This window comes from Odontesthes bonariensis, chromosome 13, assembly GCF_027942865.1.
Source record: "Odontesthes bonariensis isolate fOdoBon6 chromosome 13, fOdoBon6.hap1, whole genome shotgun sequence".
NCBI classification, from domain to species: domain Eukaryota; kingdom Metazoa; phylum Chordata; class Actinopteri; order Atheriniformes; family Atherinopsidae; genus Odontesthes; species Odontesthes bonariensis.
This window is the reverse complement of record NC_134518.1, coordinates 38,753,630-38,774,666: the sequence shown is the minus strand read 5'-3', so window position 1 is coordinate 38,774,666 and position 21,037 is coordinate 38,753,630. Positions and strand designations below refer to the sequence as shown.

At 48.9% G+C, this 21,037-nt stretch overlaps 1 protein-coding gene across 1 annotated transcript in view; it reads right to left on the bottom strand.

Annotated features, from left to right (window-relative positions):
• The window catches only part of arap3 (ArfGAP with RhoGAP domain, ankyrin repeat and PH domain 3), a 106,922-nt gene that overhangs the window by 28,711 nt on the left and 57,174 nt on the right, over positions 1-21,037 (bottom strand). The window contains exons 4-12 of the mRNA XM_075482058.1: positions 18,638-18,678; positions 18,369-18,451; positions 17,818-17,876; positions 16,503-16,739; positions 9,629-9,698; positions 8,372-8,492; positions 7,617-7,801; positions 3,386-3,492; positions 2,919-3,118 (exon numbers count right to left, since the gene is read on the bottom strand). Of these exons, the coding sequence (XP_075338173.1) occupies positions 2,919-3,118; positions 3,386-3,492; positions 7,617-7,801; positions 8,372-8,492; positions 9,629-9,698; positions 16,503-16,739; positions 17,818-17,876; positions 18,369-18,451; positions 18,638-18,678 (1,103 nt within the window). The remainder of the gene's footprint in view (positions 1-2,918; positions 3,119-3,385; positions 3,493-7,616; positions 7,802-8,371; positions 8,493-9,628; positions 9,699-16,502; positions 16,740-17,817; positions 17,877-18,368; positions 18,452-18,637; positions 18,679-21,037) is intronic.

The window sequence follows — 21,037 nt, the reverse complement described above, 5'->3', positions numbered from 1 at the left end:
ACAACAGCAGATGAACTTTTCAAGGCGCTGAATGATTTTTACCAGGCCGAAGGCCTTGAGTGGAGTCGGTGTTGTGGCATATGCACGGATGGGGCAAGGGCCATGACCGGCCGTCACAGCGGTCTTGTGAAACAAGTGCAGACCGTTGCCCCTGCCGCTGTTTGGAAACACTGCATCATTCATCGCCAGGCTTTAGCAGCAAAAACGATGCCCAACGAATTGCGTGCGGTTCTGGATAATGCAGTGAAAATTGTGAACACAATTAAATCACGAGCCTTAAACGCACGCCTGTTTAAAATCCTGTGCGATGAAATGGGCGCTCAATTCAAGCAACTGCTCCTGCATTCCGAGGTGAGGTGGCTCTCTCGGGGAAAAGTCCTCACCAGGCTCTGCGAGTTGCGAGAAGAAGTCTACCTCTTCCTCACCGAGATTAACTCCCCTCTCGCAAAACATCTGGAAGACATGAACTGGCTCGCGCTGTTGGCATATCTGTCTGACATTTTCGAGCGGATCAACACCCTGAATACTTCTCTCCAGGGCAAAGAGTGCAATGTTTATACGGCACACGACCAAGTGTCCAGCTTCAGGAAGAAGCTGGATGTGTGGCGTGCCCGTATTGGAAGGGGCTCTGTTGAAATGTTCCCAACATTGGAGGATGCGCTGGAGAAGACAGCGCTGCCGCTCAGCTCTGTGAAACAGGTCATCAGCGCGCATCTGAGCGGGCTGCGCGACCAGTTCGGACAGTATTTCGGAGAGGAGCCACTGGGAAACCAGTGGGTCAGAAACCCCTTCTCATTCCCACCTACAGTCCGAGATGATCTGAGCATACAAGAGGAGGAGGCTCTTGTTGAGCTCAGCTCAAATGTGGACTTGAAACAGAGACTGGTGGAAATGCCGATTACGCGATTCTGGTTGAGTGTCGAGAGCGAGTTTCCCCATGTGTCCGCCAAAGCCATGAGAGTCCTGATCCCCTTCACCTCCACTTACCTGTGTGAATGTGGGTTTTCTGCTCTCACCCTGATCAAAAACAATTACCGGTCAAGGCTACAAGTACAAGATGACTTGCGGCTGTTTCTGTCTTCTGTACAACCCCGCATTGAACAGCTGTGCGCATCAAAGGCGCGTCCGCATTGTTCGCATTGAGTTGTTAAAATAGCAACAGGTTTAAATTGTGTATAATTAGCCTAAAAAGTAAATCAGAATATGGAATATGTTGACGTCTATCTTTATTATTATTAGGCCTATTATTATTATCATTATTTCAGTTGACGTCTCCTGTTGACATGAGTTAAGTTGGACACTGTTTAGTCTGCTGTTGAAAACGATCGTTTATGAATTTGTTCTAATGACAGTTCAATTTTAGGCCCTCTGTTCCCTCTGTTCGTGATGTTTCCTCTAAGATGGAAATATTTGGATGGACATTTTATGAATAAGCCTTTTTTTATGAATGTAGGCTACTTTGTTAAAAGAAATACAATTAAAAAAAATACATGTATTATCAGTTGTTTTTGAAACACACCATTCTAGGAACACAAAAGAAAGATGCATTTACTGTAGGAACCTGGGGGGGGGGGGGGGGGGGGGGGGGGGGGGGGCTTGGTTATCTTTACCTACTCCAAGGGGAGGCTCACATTCAATGAATTTGAAAACCCCTGCCCTACCCAAATGCGCAGAGTAGGGTTAGGGTTGGGGTTACCCTACAGGGTCAGGGTTGGGGTTACTCTACAGGGTTAGGTTAGGGTTGGGGTTACCCTACAGGGTTAGGTTAGGGTTGGGGTTACCCTACAGGGTCAGGGTTGGGGTTACTCTACAGGGTTAGGTTAGGGTTGGGGTTACCCTACAGGGTCAGGGTCAGGGTTGGGGTTACCCTACAGGGTCAGGGTCAGGGTTGGGGTTACCCTACAGGGTTAGGATCAGGTTTATCCTACAGGGTCAGGGTTAGGTTAGGGTTACCCTACCCAAATGCCCAGAATAGGGTCAGGGTTAGGGTTAAGGTTACCCGACCCAAATGCTCAGAGTAGGGTTAGGGTTGGGGTTACCCTACAGGATCAGGGTTAGGGTTGGGGTTACCCCACCCAAATGCTCAGAGTAGGGTTAGGGTTGGGGTTACCCTACAGGATCAGGGTTGGGGTTACCCTACAGGATCAGGGTTGGGGTTACCCTACAGGGTCAGGGTTGGGGTTACTCTACAGGGTTAGGTTAGGGTTGGGGTTACCCTACAGGGTCAGGGTCAGGGTTGGGGTTACCCTACAGGGTTAGGATCAGGTTTATCCTACAGGGTCAGGGTTAGGTTAGGGTTACCCTACCCAAATGCCCAGAATAGGGTCAGGGTTAGGGTTGGGGTTACCCCACCCAAATGCACAGAGTAGGGTTAGGGTTGGGGTTACCCTACAGGGTTAGGTTAGGGTTAGGGTTTCCCTACCCAAATGCTCTTAGTTTAGTCTGAGGTGATATACAACAGGTGGGTCTCCATCAGCTCAGAGGAGGTTTTCTTATTTCATGGAAACTTCTCCAAACATCAAACTGCTTCTCCCTCCCCCCATCAGGTTTATGGAACCCGTGTAGTTTGAGGGCCCAACACAGCCTCTGCCATGGTTTCACCTGCGGTGGTTCGTGTCTGTATCCGTATTCTCAGGCAGGTGTGTGAACTGCAGTGATGCTCTGTGTTTCATATCTAAGGCCTCTAAAGAGGAATTAAAGTGTCTCTGTTGTGTTCGACCCAAATCAGGCTGGTTCTGGACACTGTCCTGGTCAGGTGGGAGACCCACCAGACCTCACACAACCATACTGTCCACATACTTTTGGCTCAGCAGTGTATCTGACAGTACCTGAAATCAGGTAAATCCAGTTAATTGAAACCAAATGTGATAAAATATCAGCCGACTTCCTCTGGATGTCTGAAGTCCTGAGAGTCCTACCTGCACAGTTCTTGCAGATGACCACACATAGGTTGATGGAGGCCCAGTCCGGGTTCAGGGCCTTGCAGTCTGCACACATCCTGTTGGATCGGTTAGACCAGATCTTCTCAGCCACCTCGTAATCCGACAGCGTCTCTGCGATCGCCTCCTGCAGCGCCTCCATCCAGTCCCGCTTGTCCCGGTCAAACTCTGCAGTGAAGCTGATGAGGGGAGCAGCAGAGATCTGCAGTGAGACTCACCGGTGGCCATCACAATGCCATTCTAAGGATTCATCCCTCAGTCTACCTCTGGCTCTGCTGTCTAACCCCAACCCTAACCCTAACCCTCTGGCTCTGCTGTCTAACCCTAACCGCATGTCCATGAAACCATCAAAAAATAAGGTGCTAAAACTGTTATTGTATTTAAAATGATTCACTTTCATCTACAAGTTGAGTGAAATAACTGAGGTCCTCAGACGGAGATCCTACCTGAAGGTTTTGTATGGCGTGATGAGGTCGAAGCTTCTGTGCTTTCCGTCTCGGATCGTCGACCCTCGAGCTTCGATCACCGTGATGCCGATTCCGTTCCGAAAACACTGAGACAGACGCACAAGAATCCCAAATGAACATGCACCACAGTCAGAGGAAACTCCTGATTCTACATCACCTGACAGGCTACCAGGGAGCAGGAAGCTAACTTCACCTGACAGGCTACCAGGGAGCAGGAAGCTAGCTTCACCTGACAGGCTACCAGGGAGCAGGAAGCTAGCTTCACCTGACAGGCTACCAGGGAGCAGGAAGCTAACTTCACCTGACAGGCTACCAGGGAGCGGGAAGCTAACTTCACCTGACAGGCTACCAGGGAGCAGGAAGCTAACTTCATCTGACAGGCTACCAGGGAGCAGGAAGCTAGCTTCACCTGACAGGCTACCAGTGAGCAGGAAGCTAGCTTCACCTGACAGGCTACCAGGGAGCAGGAAGCTAGCTTCACCTGACAGGCTACCAGTGAGCAGGAAGCTAGCTTCACCTGACAGGCTACCAGGGAGCGGGAAGCTAACTTTACCTGACAGGCTACCAGTGAGCAGGAAGCTAACTTCACCTGACAGGCTACCAGGGAGCAGGAAGCTAACTTCACCTGACAGGCTACCAGGGAGCGGGAAGCTAACTTCACCTGACAGGCTACCAGGGAGCGGGAAGCTAACTTTACCTGCTGGACAGTTTTCTACCAAGACGGTAACAAGACAGTAGAAGAGAGACAGGAAACAGGGGTCAGAGAGAGGGGGAACAACACGCAGCACAGGGCCGTCCGATGCGGGACTCAAACCGAGGCCAGCTGCTGTAGCCTCTGTACATGGGGCGCCTGCTCAACCCACTAAGCCCTGATGTGCAGTTTTTTTTAACCAAACAAGCAGTCAAAGGTCAAAGGGGTCAAAGGTCAAAGTGTGTGAGTCTCAGTTAGTTCCGTCAGGTGCTTAACAGACTTTGGCTGTGTTCGAAACCGCCTACTTCTCCTGCTTCTCCCACTACTCCTACTAATTTTAACTTTTTTTAAGTTCCCGGATGCATACTAGATTCTCCTAAATGTTGGGTATGCATCATGAGGTTACTACTCATACTCAAACTACCCAAGATGCAACGAAATGTGACGTCGCCGATCGTCATTTCCTGTCAAAACGGCAGTTTCAAGCTAGCTACAACGAGGGTAGGTTCACTTCCTGTTTTCAAAACAAAAGCACCAATTGTATGGTAATGGCTTTCCCTATGATAAAAGGCAATGGGTATTTTATTTTGTGAAAATAACAGGAAGTGCGTTGCTCACTGCGGCTAGCTTTAGTAGCGCCGAATTCGTGGGAACAAAATGGTAAACAGCCGGTATTTTGTCAGGTTTTCAACACGTTGGGGATCTAAACGACTACTTTCTCACCTGAAAATGTTTCAAATGTTGCTAAAGTTTACAGAGTTTAGAGCTTAAGAGAAATCAGCTTCAGGCCGGCTGATTTCGGCTCGGGCAGGAGCCAAATGCATTGTGGGTAAACGGTCTGCATACTGTCTGATCGATTAGTATGCAGTATGTAGTATGCAGTATGTAGTATGCAGTATGCAGTATGCAGTATGTAGTATGCAGTATGTAGCATGCAGTATGCAGTATGTAGTATGCAGTATGCAGTATGCAGTATGTAGTATGCAGTATGTAGCATGCAGTATGCAGTATGTAGTATGCAGTATGCAGTATGTAGTATGCAGTATGTAGCATGCAGTATGCAGTATGCAGTATGTAGTATGCAGTATGCAGTATGGAAGTATGCAGTATGCAGTATGTAGTATGCAGTATGCAGTATGGAAGTATGCAGTATGTAGTATGCAGTATGCAGTATGCAGTATGTAGTATGCAGTATATAATATGCAGTATGTAGTATGCAGTATGCAGTATGTAGTATGCAGTATGTAGTATGCAGTATGTAGTATGCAGTATGCAGTATGCAGTATGTAGTATGCAGTATGCAGTATATAATATGCAGTATGTAGTATGCAGTATGTAGTATGCAGTATGTAGTATGCAGTATGCAGTATATAATATGCAGTATGTAGTATGCAGTATGTAGTATGCAGTATGCAGTATATAATATGCAGTATGTAGTATGCAGTATGTAGTATGCAGTATGTAGTATGCAATATGCAGTATGTAGTATGCAGTATGTAGTATGCAGTATGTAGTATGCAGTATGTAGTATGGAAGTATGCAGTATGTAGTATGCAGTATTCAGTATGTAGTATGCAATATGGAAGTATGCAGTATGCAGTATTCAGTATGTAGTATGCAGTATGGAAGTATGCAGTTTGTAGTATGCAGTATGTAGTATGCAGTATGGAAGTATGCAGTATGTAGTATTCAGTATGTAGTATGCAGTATGTAAGTATGCAGTTTGTAGTATGTAGTATGCAGTATGTAGTATTCAGTATGTAGTATTCAGTAAGTAGTATGCAGTATGTAGTATGCAGTATGGAAGTATGCAGTTTGTAGTATGCAGTATGTAGTATGCAGTATGGAAGTATGCAGTATGTAGTATTCAGTATGTAGTATGCAGTATGGAAGTATGCAGTTTGTAGTATGCAGTATGTAAGTATGCAGTTTGTAGTATGCAGTCTGTAGTATGCAGTATGGAAGTATGCAGTATGTAAGTATGCAGTTTGTAGTATGCAGTATGTAAGTATGCAGTATGTAGTATGCAGTATGGAAGTATGCAGTATGGAAGTATGCAGTTTGTAAAATGCAGTATGTAGTATGCAGTATGGAAGTATGCAGTTTGTAGTATGCAGTATGTAAGTATGCAGTTTGTAGTATGCAGTCTGTAGTATGCAGTATGGAAGTATGCAGTATGTAAGTATGCAGTTTGTAATATGCAGTATGTAGTATGCAGTATGGAAGTATGCAGTATGGAAGTATGCAGTTTGTAGTATGCAGTATGTAGTATGCAGTATGGAAGTATGCAGTATGGAAGTATGCAGTTTGTAAAATGCAGTATGTAGTATGCAGTATGTAAGTATGCAGTATGTAGTATGCAGTATGGAAGTATGCAGTATGCAGTACGCAGTATGTAGTATGCAGTATGGAAGTATGCAGTATGGAAGTATGCAGTATGCAGTATGTAGTATGCAGTATGGAAGTATGCAGTATGCAGTATGTAGTATGCAGTATGTAGTATGCAGTATGGAAGTATGCAGTTTGTAGTATGCAGTATGGAAGTATCCAGTATGGAAGTATGCAGTTTGTAGTATGCAGTATGTAGTATGCAGTATGTAAGTATGCAGTTTGTAGTATGCAGTATGGAAGTATGCAGTATGTAAGTATGCAGTTTGTAGTATGCAGTATGCAGTATGTAGTATGCAGTATGTAGTATGCAGTATGTAAGTATGCAGTTTGTAGTATGCAGTATGGAAGTATGCAGTATGTAAGTATGCAGTTTGTAGTATGCAGTATGGAAGTATGCAGTATGTAAGTATGCAGTATGTAGTATGCAGTATGTAGTATGCAGTATGTAAGTATGCAGTTTGTAGTATGCAGTATGGAAGTATGCAGTATGTAAGTATGCAGTATGTAAGTATGCAGTTTGTAGTATGCAGTATGGAAGTATGCAGTTTGTAGTATGCAGTATGGAAGTATGCAGTATGTAGTATGCAGTATGTAAGTATGCAGTTTGTAGTATGCAGTATGGAAGTATGCAGTATGTAAGTATGCAGTATGTAGTATGCAGTTTGTAGTATGCAGTATGGAAGTATGCAGTATGTAAGTATGCAGTATGTAAGTATGCAGTTTGTAGTATGCAGTATGGAAGTATGCAGTATGTAGTATGCAGTATGTAAGTATGCAGTTTGTAGTATGCAGTATGGAAGTATGCAGTATGTAAGTATGCAGTATGTAAGTATGCAGTTTGTAGTATGCAGTATGGAAGTATGCAGTATGTAAGTATGCAGTTTGTAGTATGCAGTATGTAAGTATGCAGTTTGTAGTATGCAGTATGGAAGTATGCAGTATGTAAGTATGCAGTATGTAGTATGCAGTATGTAGTATGCAGTATGGAAGTATGCAGTTTGTAGAAGGCGGTTTCGAACACAGTCTTTTACTTCCCAAATCTGACCAGTTTACTGAGCTACTTCCTGTTTTATTTTGGTACTTCCTGTCTGGCCTCAGCAGGCTGAATCCTCCTGTCGGCGCCCTCACCTGTTCGCTCTTGTACAGCCAGATCTGGTCTGTGAGGATGGCGGTGTACACTTTGGATTTGGTCCCTTTGAGCTCCAGGACGCCGTGTTTCTGGCAGTGGGAACCAGGACCGAAGTGGCGCCGGCCGAAGACCAGCTGATCGCGGACGTGCTCCTGCAGCGTGGACACCCAGCGCCGCCTCAGCACTGACACACGGACACAGGAAGCAGTGGTCACGGAACTGTGTTCTAGCTGTTCTGTTGACTTATTTTGAAATACCGGCTTTTATTTTGACATGATGAAACCGGAAGTGGTGCCTGTTAGCACCTAGCATGGAACCTGGCTTAGCTTTAGTTACCCCTTCATTTAAAGCTGTTTACATATGAATTGAAGCAGTTTATGTTTAATCATTTGGGCCTTTAAGATATCTATATATATATATAGATAACTAAAGTGGTTAGTATTATGCTAGTGTTCTTTATCTGTTTTAGCTCCAGGGCTAAAATATGCTATATTTTTTTTATTGTGTTATGATCTAACACAAAATGGTGTTTTTAGTCTTTGTGCACTTTAGTTCTCAGGTGTTAATAAACATCAGTCAAAGTATTTGTTAAAGTTTATCTGCACTTATATAACTTAAAGCTTGTTCTGAAGGGAAAACATTCATGTTAAGTTTCATCCATGAAGCTTTAATTAGCTTTAATTAGCTTCTCCATGTTAGCCTGCAGCAGGAAACACACCAAATAGCTCGGACATGTTTCTGTGGGCGTTTTTACCTTCGGTATCAGTCCTGAACACGAAGATCCGCTGACTCGTCACAATTTCAAACTTGTTGTCCTTGGCGGGGCGGGCCATCTGTATAGCAGCCAATGGGATCACTCCTTTGGGGTAGACGTCCTGAAACGACACACAGGTGAGAGGAAAAAGTTCAACATCTGGGGTGCAGAGACTTCAGGTCCAGGATTACAGCATCTGTTTTTAACCGGCACTGTGATCCTCCTTTCCTGTAACCGCTCTGTCTGCAGTCTCTGGCTGCGTTCGAAACCGCCTACTTCTCCTACTACTCCCACTAATTTTAACTTTTTTTAAGTTCCCGGATGCATACTAGATTCTCCTAAATGTTGGGTATGCATCATGAGGTTACTACTCATACTCAAACTACCCAAGATGCAACGTAACGTGACGTCACCGATCGTCATTTCCTGTCAAAACGGCAGTTTCAAGCTAGCTACAACGAGGGTAGGTTCACTTCCTGTTTTCAAAACAAAAGCACCAATTGTATGGTAATGGCTTTCCCTATGATAAAAGGCAACGGGTATTTTATTTTGTGAAAATAACCGGAAGTGCGTTGCTCACTGCGGCTAGCTTTAGTAGCGCCGAATTCGTGGGAACAAAATTGTAAACAGCCGGTATTTTGTCAGGTTTTCAACACGTTGGGGATCTAAACGACTACTTTCTCACCTGAAAATGTTTCAAATGTTGCTAAAGTTTACAGAGTTTAGAGCTTAAGGGAAATCAGCTTCAGGCCGGCTGATTTCAGCTCGGGCAGGAGCCAAATGCATTGTGGGTAAACGGTCTGCATACTGTCTGATCGATCAGTATGCAGTATGCAGTATGTAGTATGCGGTTTCGAACACAGCCTATCTGTTGTTAACCAGCTCTGTGATCCTCCTCCTTTCCTGTTAGCGCTCTGTCTGCAGTCTCTGTCTGCCCAGATAGTCTTAAAGCAGAGAGCTGTTAGAGCTGTTCCTGCAGCCAGGTCTCTGCCTGATATTCCTGCTGTGTCCTCATCAGGGCTCAGAGCTCATCCATTTTATCAACCAGAGATCTCACATTTCCCCTGATGATCAGGGGAAGAAATGGTTTGAACTTCCTCCTCATTTTCCTCCATTTTGTTCTTGCTCTGCATCCTAGACGTCTCCTCTTCAACTCATTAATTGGACTTTGAATCGCTCACTTAGCTGCTTTCCTGTTGCCATAGTTACGCGTGATAACAGAAATGATACCATGATGTGATCACACGAGCGGCGTACCTTCTCGTTGCCAAAGTACGTCAGGTTTTTGCCGTCAAACTTCACGAAACGCTTCTGGAAAACATAGTTCCTGAAACAGAAAAACACATAAAGTCACATGATCAAAGCCTGAGGAACATCTGTGGAAACATCTGGTCTGACCAGGAAAATGCTCCAGAAACAAAGAAGAAGAACACACCGAGTGGAGGAAGAAGAGGAGAAGAAGAAGGTGAAGAGACAGAGGCAGCTCCTGAGAAGGGAGGAGACACAGGAAACACAGGGAGAGGCGGAGAGGAGGAGACAGAGCAGCACAGCCAGCGCTGACCTCCGACCCCTGACAGACACAGGAGACAAATCAAACGTACCCCTGACAGACACAAAGAGAGACAAATCAAACGCACCCCTGACAGACACACAGAGACAAATCAAACGCACCCCTGACAAATACAGAGACAAATCAAACGCACCCCTGAAAGACACACAGGGAGACAAATCAAACGCACCCCTGGTCCCACCAGCTGTACGTTTCAAACGCACCCCTGATCCCACCAACTGTACGTATCAAACGCACCCCTGGTCCCACCAGCTGGACGTATCAAACGCACCCCTGGTCCCACCAGCTGGACGAATCAAACGCACCCCTGGTCCCACCAGCTGTACGTATCAAACGCACCCCTGGTCCCACCAGCTGGACGAATCAAACGCACCCCTGGTCCCACCAGCTGTACGTATCAAACGCACCCCTGGTCCCACCAACTGTACGTATCAAACGCACCCCTGGTCCCACCAGCTGTACGTATCAAACGCACCCCTGGTCCCACCAGCTGTACGTATCAAACGCACCCCTGGTCCCACCAGCTGTACGAATCAAACGCACCCCTGGTCCCACCAGCTGTACGTATCAAACGCACCCCTGGTCCCACCAACTGTTTGAATCAAACGCACCCCTGGTCCCACCAACTGTTTGAATCAAACGCACCCCTGGTCCCACCAGCTGGACGAATCAAATGCACCCCTGGTCCCACCAGCTGTTTGAATCAAACGCACCCCTGGTCCCACCAGCTGGACGAATCAAATGCACCCCTGGTCCCACCAGCTGGACGAATCAAACGCACCCCTGGTCCCACCAGCTGTAAGTATCAAACGCACCCCTGGTCCCACCAACTGTTTGAATCAAACGCACCCCTGGTCCCACCAGCTGTTTGAATCAAACGCACCCCTGGTCCCACCAGCTGTTTGAATCAAACGCACCCCTGGTCCCACCAGCTGTACGTATCAAACGCACCCCTGGTCCCACCAGCTGTACGTATCAAACGCACCCCTGGTCCCACCAGCTGTACGAATCAAACGCACCCCTGGTCCCACCAGCTGTACGTATCAAACGCACCCCTGGTCCCACCAGCTGTACGAATCAAACGCACCCCTGGTCCCACCAGCTGTACGTATCAAACGCACCCCTGGTCCCACCAACTGTACGTATCAAACGCACCCCTGGTCCCACCAGCTGGACGAATCAAACGCACCCCTGGTCCCACCAGCTGTACGTATCAAACGCACCCCTGGTCCCACCAACTGTTTGAATCAAACGCACCCCTGGTCCCACCAGCTGTTCGAATCAAACGCACCCCTGGTCCCACCAGCTGTACGTTTCAAACGCACCCCATGTCCCACCAGCTGTTCGAATCAAACGCACCCCTGGTCCCACCAGCTGGACGTTTCAAACGCACCCCTGGTCCCACCAGCTGGACGAATCAAACGCACCCCTGGTCCCACCAGCTGTACGTATCAAACGCACCCCTGGTCCCACCAACTGTTTGAATCAAACGCACCCCTGGTCCCACCAACTGTTTGAATCAAACGCACCCATGGTCCCACCAGCTGTACGTTTCAAACGCACCCCTGGTCCCACCAGCTGTTTGAATCAAACGCACCCCTGGTCCCACCAGCTGGACGAATCAAATGCACCCCTGGTCCCACCAGCTGGACGAATCAAACGCACCCCTGGTCCCACCAGCTGGACGAATCAAACGCACCCCTGGTCCCACCAACTGTTCGAATCAAACGCACCCCTGGTCCCACCAACTGTTTGAATCAAACGCACCCCTGGTCCCACCAGCTGTACATATCAAACGCACCCCTGGTCCCACCAGCTGTTCGAATCAAACGCACCCCTGGTCCCACCAGCTGTACATATCAAACGCACCCCTGGTCCCACCAGCTGTTCGAATCAAACGCACCCCTGGTCCCACCAGCTGTACGTTTCAAACGCACCCCATGTCCCACCAGCTGTTCGAATCAAACGCACCCCTGGTCCCACCAGCTGGACGTTTCAAACGCACCCCTGGTCCCACCAGCTGGACGAATCAAACGCACCCCTGGTCCCACCAGCTGTACGTATCAAACGCACCCCTGGTCCCACCAACTGTTTGAATCAAACGCACCCCTGGTCCCACCAACTGTTTGAATCAAACGCACCCCTGGTCCCACCAGCTGTTTGAATCAAACGCACCCCTGGTCCCACCAGCTGGACGAATCAAATGCACCCCTGGTCCCACCAGCTGTTTGAATCAAACGCACCCCTGGTCCCACCAGCTGGACGAATCAAATGCACCCCTGGTCCCACCAGCTGGACGAATCAAACGCACCCCTGGTCCCACCAGCTGTAAGTATCAAACGCACCCCTGGTCCCACCAACTGTTTGAATCAAACGCACCCCTGGTCCCACCAGCTGTTTGAATCAAACGCACCCCTGGTCCCACCAGCTGTTTGAATCAAACGCACCCCTGGTCCCACCAGCTGTACGTATCAAACGCACCCCTGGTCCCACCAGCTGTACGTATCAAACGCACCCCTGGTCCCACCAGCTGTACGAATCAAACGCACCCCTGGTCCCACCAGCTGTACGTATCAAACGCACCCCTGGTCCCACCAGCTGTACGAATCAAACGCACCCCTGGTCCCACCAGCTGTACGTATCAAACGCACCCCTGGTCCCACCAACTGTACGTATCAAACGCACCCCTGGTCCCACCAGCTGGACGAATCAAACGCACCCCTGGTCCCACCAGCTGTACGTATCAAACGCACCCCTGGTCCCACCAACTGTTTGAATCAAACGCACCCCTGGTCCCACCAGCTGTTTGAATCAAACGCACCCCTGGTCCCACCAGCTGTACGTATGAAACGCACCCCTGGTCCCACCAGCTGTACGTATCAAACGCACCCCTGGTCTCACCAGCTGTACGTATCAAACGCACCCCTGGTCCCACCAGCTGTTTGAATCAAACGCACCCCTGGTCCCACCAGCTGTTTGAATCAAACGCACCCCTGGTCCCACCAGCTGTACGTATCAAACGCACCCCTGGTCCCACCAGCTGTACGTTTCAAACGCACCCCTGGTCCCACCAGCTGTACGTTTCAAACGCACCCCTGGTCCCACCAGCTGTTTGAATCAAACGCACCCCTGGTCCCACCAGCTGGACGAATCAAATGCACCCCTGGTCCCACCAGCTGGACGAATCAAACGCACCCCTGGTCCCACCAGCTGGACGAATCAAACGCACCCCTGGTCCCACCAACTGTTCGAATCAAACGCACCCCTGGTCCCACCAACTGTTTGAATCAAACGCACCCCTGGTCCCACCAGCTGTACATATCAAACGCACCCCTGGTCCCACCAGCTGTTCGAATCAAACGCACCCCTGGTCCCACCAGCTGTACATATCAAACGCACCCCTGGTCCCACCAGCTGTTCGAATCAAACGCACCCCTGGTCCCACCAGCTGTACGTATCAAACGCACCCCTGGTCTCACCAGCTGTACGTATGAAACGCACCCCTGGTCCCACCAGCTGTACGTATCAAACGCACCCCTGGTCCCACCAGCTGTACCTATCAAACGCACCCCTGGTCCCACCAGCTGTACGTATCAAACGCACCCCTGGTCCCACCAGCTGGACGAATCAAACGCACCCCTGGTCCCACCAGCTGTACGTATCAAACGCACCCCTGGTCCCACCAACTGTTTGAATCAAACGCACCCCTGGTCCCACCAGCTGTTCGAATCAAACGCACCCCTGGTCCCACCAGCTGTACGTATCAAACGCACCCCTGGTCCCACCAACTGTTTGAATCAAACGCACCCCTGGTCTCACCAACTGTTTGAATCAAACGCACCCCTGGTCCCACCAGCTGTTCGAATCAAACGCACCCCTGGTCCCACCAGCTGTTCGAATCAAACGCACCCCTGGTCCCACCAGCTGTTTGAATCAAACGCACCCCTAGTCCCACCAGCTGTACGTATCAAACGCACCCCTGGTCCCACCAGCTGTACGTATCAAACGCACCCCTGGTCCCACCAGCTGGACGTATCAAACGCACCCCTGGTCCCACCAGCTGTACGTATGAAACGCACCCCTGGTCCCACCAACTGTTTGAATCAAACGCACCCCTGGTCCCACCAGCTGTACGTATCAAACGCACCCCTGGTCCCACCAGCTGTTTGAATCAAACGCACCCCTGGTCTCACCAACTGTTTGAATCAAACGCACCCCTGGTCTCACCAACTGTTTGAATCAAACGCACCCCTGGTCCCACCAACTGTTTGAATCAAACGCACCCCTGGTCCCACCAGCTGTACGTATCAAACGCACCCCTGGTCCCACCAACTGTTTGAATCAAACGCACCCCTGGTCTCACCAACTGTTTGAATCAAACGCACCCCTGGTCTCACCAACTGTTTGAATCAAACGCACCCCTGGTCCCACCAGCTGTACGTATCAAACGCACCCCTGGTCCCACCAGCTGGACGAATCAAACGCACCCCTGGTCCCACCAGCTGTACGTATCAAACGCACCCCTGGTCTCACCAACTGTTTGAATCAAACGCACCCCTGGTCTCACCAACTGTTTGAATCAAACGCACCCCTGGTCCCACCAGCTGTACGTATCAAACGCACCCCTGGTCCCACCAACTGTACGTATCAAACGCACCCCTGGTCCCACCAACTGTTTGAATCAAACGCACCCCTGGTCCCACCAGCTGTTCGAATCAAACGCACCCCTGGTCCCACCAGCTGTACGTATCAAACGCACCCCTGGTCCCACCAACTGTTTGAATCAAACGCACCCCTGGTCTCACCAACTGTTTGAATCAAACGCACCCCTGGTCCCACCAGCTGTTCGAATCAAACGCACCCCTGGTCCCACCAGCTGTTCGAATCAAACGCACCCCTGGTCCCACCAGCTGTTTGAATCAAACGCACCCCTAGTCCCACCAGCTGTACGTATCAAACGCACCCCTGGTCCCACCAGCTGTACGTATCAAACGCACCCCTGGTCCCACCAGCTGGACGTATCAAACGCACCCCTGGTCCCACCAGCTGTACGTATGAAACGCACCCCTGGTCCCACCAACTGTTTGAATCAAACGCACCCCTGGTCCCACCAGCTGTACGTATCAAACGCACCCCTGGTCCCACCAGCTGTTTGAATCAAACGCACCCCTGGTCTCACCAACTGTTTGAATCAAACGCACCCCTGGTCTCACCAACTGTTTGAATCAAACGCACCCCTGGTCCCACCAACTGTTTGAATCAAACGCACCCCTGGTCCCACCAGCTGTACGTATCAAACGCACCCCTGGTCCCACCAACTGTTTGAATCAAACGCACCCCTGGTCTCACCAACTGTTTGAATCAAACGCACCCCTGGTCTCACCAACTGTTTGAATCAAACGCACCCCTGGTCCCACCAGCTGTACGTATCAAACGCACCCCTGGTCCCACCAGCTGGACGAATCAAACGCACCCCTGGTCCCACCAGCTGTACGTATCAAACGCACCCCTGGTCTCACCAACTGTTTGAATCAAACGCACCCCTGGTCTCACCAACTGTTTGAATCAAACGCACCCCTGGTCCCACCAGCTGTACGTATCAAACGCACCCCTGGTCCCACCAACTGTACGTATCAAACGCACCCCTGGTCCCACCAGCTGGACGAATCAAACGCACCCCTGGTCCCACCAGCTGTACGTATCAAACGCACCCCTGGTCCCACCAGCTGGACGTATCAAACGCACCCCTGGTCCCACCAGCTGTACGTATGAAACGCACCCCTGGTCCCACCAGCTGTACGTATGAAACGCACCCCTGGTCCCACTAGCTGTTTGAATCAAACGCACCCCTGGTCCCACCAGCTGTACGTATCAAACGCACCCCTGGTCCCACCAACTGTTTGAATCAAACGCACCCCTGGTCTCACCAACTGTTTGAATCAAACGCACCCCTGGTCCCACCAGCTGTACGTATCAAACGCACCCCTGGTCCCACCAGCTGGACGAATCAAACGCACCCCTGGTCCCACCAGCTGTACGTATCAAACGCACCCCTGGTCCCACCAACTGTACGTATCAAACGCACCCCTGGTCCCACCAGCTGGACGAATCAAACGCACCCCTGGTCCCACCAGCTGTACGTATCAAACGCACCCCTGGTCCCACCAGCTGGACGTATCAAACGCACCCCTGGTCCCACCAGCTGTACGTATGAAACGCACCCCTGGTCCCACCAGCTGTACGTATCAAACGCACCCCTGGTCCCACCAGCTGTACGTATCAAACGCACCCCTGGTCCCACCAACTGTACGTATCAAACGCACCCCTGGTCCCACCAGCTGGACGAATCAAACGCACCCCTGGTCCCACCAGCTGTACGTATCAAACGCACCCCTGGTCCCACCAACTGTACGTATCAAACGCACCCCTGGTCCCACCAGCTGGACGAATCAAACGCACCCCTGGTCCCACCAGCTGTACGTATCAAACGCACCCCTGGTCCCACCAGCTGGACGAATCAAACGCACCCCTGGTCCCACCAGCTGTTCGAATCAAACGCACCCCTGTGGTGACAGCTTGTCCAGCCAGCCGCTGATGACGGGCGGAGCTCTCTCGGTCAGGGAGGTGTAGCTGGCGTAGGGGGAGATGGTCAGGTCCTCATCGGCCTCTGATTGGAGGGTGTGGGGGGGCAGGGAGAGGCAGCGCAGGGCGGGTGGAGCTTCTCCGACGGTGCTGTAACCCTGACAGTCCCCGGACAAACGCTGCGAGAAACGCTTCGTCCACGAGAACTTCTGACACCTGGAGGTAGAAATGTGTTCAGGTGAGCAGGAGGACATGTAGGAGGACATGTAGGAGGACATGTAGAACATGTAGGACATGTAGGACATGTAGGAGGACATATAGAACATGTAGGACATGTAGGACATGTAGGAGGACATATAGAACATGTAGGACATGTAGGAGGACATGTAGAACATGTAGGAGGACATGAGGACATGTAGGAGGACATGTAGAACATATAGGACATGTAGGACATGTAGGAGGACATGAGGACATGTAGGAGGACATGAGGACATGTAGGAGGACATGTAGGAGGACATGTAGAACATGTAGGAGGACATGTAGGAGGACATGTAGAACATGTAGGACATGTAGGAGGACATGTAGGAGGACATGTAGGAGAACATGTAGGAGAACATGTAGAACATGTAGGACATGTAGGAGGACATGTAGAACATGTAGGAGGACATGTAGAACATGTAGGAGGACATGTAGAACATGTAGGAGGACATGAGAACATGTAGGAGGACATGTAGGAGGACATGGACGACATGTAGGAGGACATGGAGGACATGTAGGAGGACATGGAGGACATGTAGGAGGACATGGAGGACATGTAGGAGGACATGGAGGACATGTAGGAGGACATGAAGACATGTAGGAGGACATGTAGGAGGACATGTAGTATGACATGAAGACATGTAGGAGGACATGTAGTAGGACATGAGGACATGTAGGGGGACATGTAGTAGGACATGAGGACATGAAGACATGTAGGGGGACATGAGGACATGTAGTAGGACATGTAGGAGGACATGTAGTATGACATGAAGACATGTAGGAGGACATGTAGTAGGACATGAGGACATGTAGGGGGACATGTAGTAGGACATGAGGACATGAAGACATGTAGGGGGACATGAGGACATGTAGGAGGACATGAGGACATGGAGGAGGACATGAGGACATGTCTCTCAATCGGTTGTGACTCCACTTCTATATTCTGAATGAGAAACGTTTTAGGGTCCATAAACATCTGGGCATCAGAACTGCTGGTTCTGGTTCTGGTTCTGTCTGCTGAACAACGGCTGGTTACCCATGATCCTCGGCATGCGTCTCCTCCTCTGACCGGCCGTCTGGTCGGCTTCTTTCACTCTGCAGAACAAAACATTCAGACACCTGAGATGGTGAAGAGAAACTCATAAAAAGGGGCGGGGCAGGGGGACAGGGGGCGGAGCAGGGGACAGGAGGCGGAGCATGGGACAGGGGACGGGGCAGGGGACAGGAGCGGGGCATGGGACAGGGGACGGGGCAGGGGACAGGAGGCGGGGCAGGGGACAGGAGGCGGAGCAGGGGACAGGAGGCGGGGCATGGGACAGGAGGCGGGGCAGGGGACAGGAGGCGGAGCAGGGGACAGGAGGCGGGGCATGGGACAGGGGACGGGGCAGGGGACAGGAGGCGGGGCAGGGGACAGGAGGCGGAGCAGGGGACAGGAGGCGGGGCATGGGACAGGAGGCGGGGCAGGGGACAGGAGGCGGGGCATGGGACAGGAGGCGGAGCAGGGGACAGGAGGCGGGGCAGGGGACAGGAGGCGGGGCATGGGACAGGAGGCGGAGCAGGGGACAGGAGGCGGGGCATGTGACTCACCTCACTGACGTGTGAAGGTCGTCTCGGGTGGAAAATGGTCTCACAGTACGGGCTGATCTCCTCCTCGGGGTCGTCTGTGGAGACTGAAAAACAGTAATTAACAGCAGGTAGAGTTGAGTTAGAGTTAAAGTTCAGCTGTTTATCAGCTGATAATAATAAATCAATAATGTAATAAAAAAAGTCCAGGCTGCAACATGAAACTGATTAAATTAAATCAAACATTATTAAAGCCTCGTGTCTAAATGTTCAGAGGAAACATTTGAACTCACCTCTGGCTGATCCTGAGGAGTTATTACTCAAAGTGCTGCCACTGAAACACAAATCAAAAAGAGATCAATATGATCAATGACTGCTTGTTAAGAATACTTTAAAGGCTCCTGGACCTGGACCCAGATCCAGATAAAGACCTGGAGCCTCCTGTAAAAGCATCCTGGAGATGTCTTAATAAAGACAGAGCAGGAAGATCCAGATGTTTTAATAAAGACAGAGGAGGAGGATCCAGATGTTTTAATAAAGACAGAGGAGGAGGATCCAGATGTTTTAAAAAAGACAGAGGAGGAGGATCCAGATGTTTTAATAAAGACAGAGCAGGAGGATCCAGATGTTTTAATAAAGACAGAGGAGGAGGATCCAGATGTTTTAAAAAAGACAGAGCAGGAGGATCCAGATGTTTTAATAAAGACAGAACAGGAGGATCCAGATGTTTTAATAAAGACAGAGCAGGAGGATCCAGATGTTTTAATAAAGACAGAACAGGAGGATCCAGATGTTTTAAAAAAGACAGAGGAGGAGGATCCAGATGTTTTAATAAAGACAGAGCAGGAGGATCCAGATGTTTTAATAAAGACAGAGCAGGAGGATCCAGATGTTTTAATAAAGACAGAGCAGGAGGATCCAGATGTTTTAATAAAGACAGAACAGGAGGATCCAGATGTTTTAATAAAGACAGAGCAGGAGGATCCAGATGTTTTAATAAAGACAGAACAGGAGGATCCAGATGTTTTAAAAAAGACAGAGGAGGAGGATCCAGATGTTTTAATAAAGACAGAGCAGGAGGATCCAGATGTTTTAATAAAGACAGAGCAGGAGGATCCAGATGTTTTAATAAAGACAGAGCAGGAGGATCCAGATGTTTTAATAAAGACAGAACAGGAGGATCCAGATGTTTTAATAAAGACAGAGGAGGAGGATCCATATGTTTTAATAAAGACAGAGCAGGAGGATCCAGATGTTTTAATAAAGACAGAACAGGAGGATCCAGATGTTTTAATAAAGACAGAGGAGGAGGATCCATATGTTTTAATAAAGACAGAGCAGGAGGATCCAGATGTTTTAATAAAGACAGAGCAGGAGGATCCAGATGTTTTAATAAATACAGAGCAGGAGGATCCAGATGTTTTAATAAAGACAGAGGAGGAGGATCCAGATGTTTTAATAAAGACAGAGCAGGAGGATCCAGATGTTTTAATAAAGACAGAACAGGAGGATCCAGATGTTTTAATAAAGACAGAGCAGGAGGATCCAGATGTTTTAATAAAGACAGAGCAGGAGGATCCAGATGTTTTAATAAAGACAGAACAGGAGGATCCAGATGTTTTAATAAAGACAGAGGAGGAGGATCCAGATGTTTTAATAAAGACAGAGCAGGAGGATCCAGATGTTTTAATAAAGACAGAGCAGGAGGATCCAGATGTTTTAATAAAGACAGAGCAGGAGGATCCAGATGTTTTAATAAAGACAGAGGAGGAGGATCCAGATGTTTTAATAAAGACAGAGCAGGAGGATCCAGATGTTTTAATAAAGACAGAACAGGAGGATCCAGATGTTTTAATAAAGACAGAACAGGAGGATCCAGATGTTTTAATAAAGACAGAGGAGGAGGATCTAGATGTTTTAATAAAGACAGAACAGGAGGATCCAGATGTTTTAATAAAGACAGAGCAGGAGGATCCAGATGTTTTAATAAAGACAGAGCAGGAGGATCCAGATGTTTTAATAAAGACAGAGCAGGAGGATCCAGATGTTTTAATAAAGACAGAGGAGGAGGATCCAGATGTTTTAATAAAGACAGAACAGGAGGATTCAGATGTTTTAATAAAGACAGAGCAGGAGGATCCAGATGTTTTAATAAAGACAGAGGAGGAGGATCCAGATGTTTTAATAAAGACAGAGCAGGAGGATCCAGATGTTTTAATAAAGACAGAACAGGAGGATCCAGATGTTTTAATAAAGACAGAGGAGGAGGATCCAGATGTTTTAATAAAGACAGAACAGGAGGATCCAGATGTTTTAATAAAGACAGAGCAGGAGGATCCAGATGTTTTAATAAAGACAGAGCAGGAGGATCCAGATGTTTTAATAAAGACAGAGGAGGAGGATCCAGATGTTTTAATAAAGACAGAACAGGAGGATTCAGATGTTTTAATAAAGACAGAGCAGGAGGATCCAGATGTTTTAATAAAGACAGAGGAGGAGGATCCAGATGTTTTAATAAAGACAGAGCAGGAGGATCCAGATGTTTTAATAAAGACAGAGGAGGAGGATCCAGATGTTTTAATAAAGACAGAGGAGGAGGATCCAGATGTTTTAATAAAGACAGAACAGGAGGATCCAGATGTTTTAATAAAGACAGAGCAGGAGGATCCAGATGTTTTAATAAAGACAGAGCA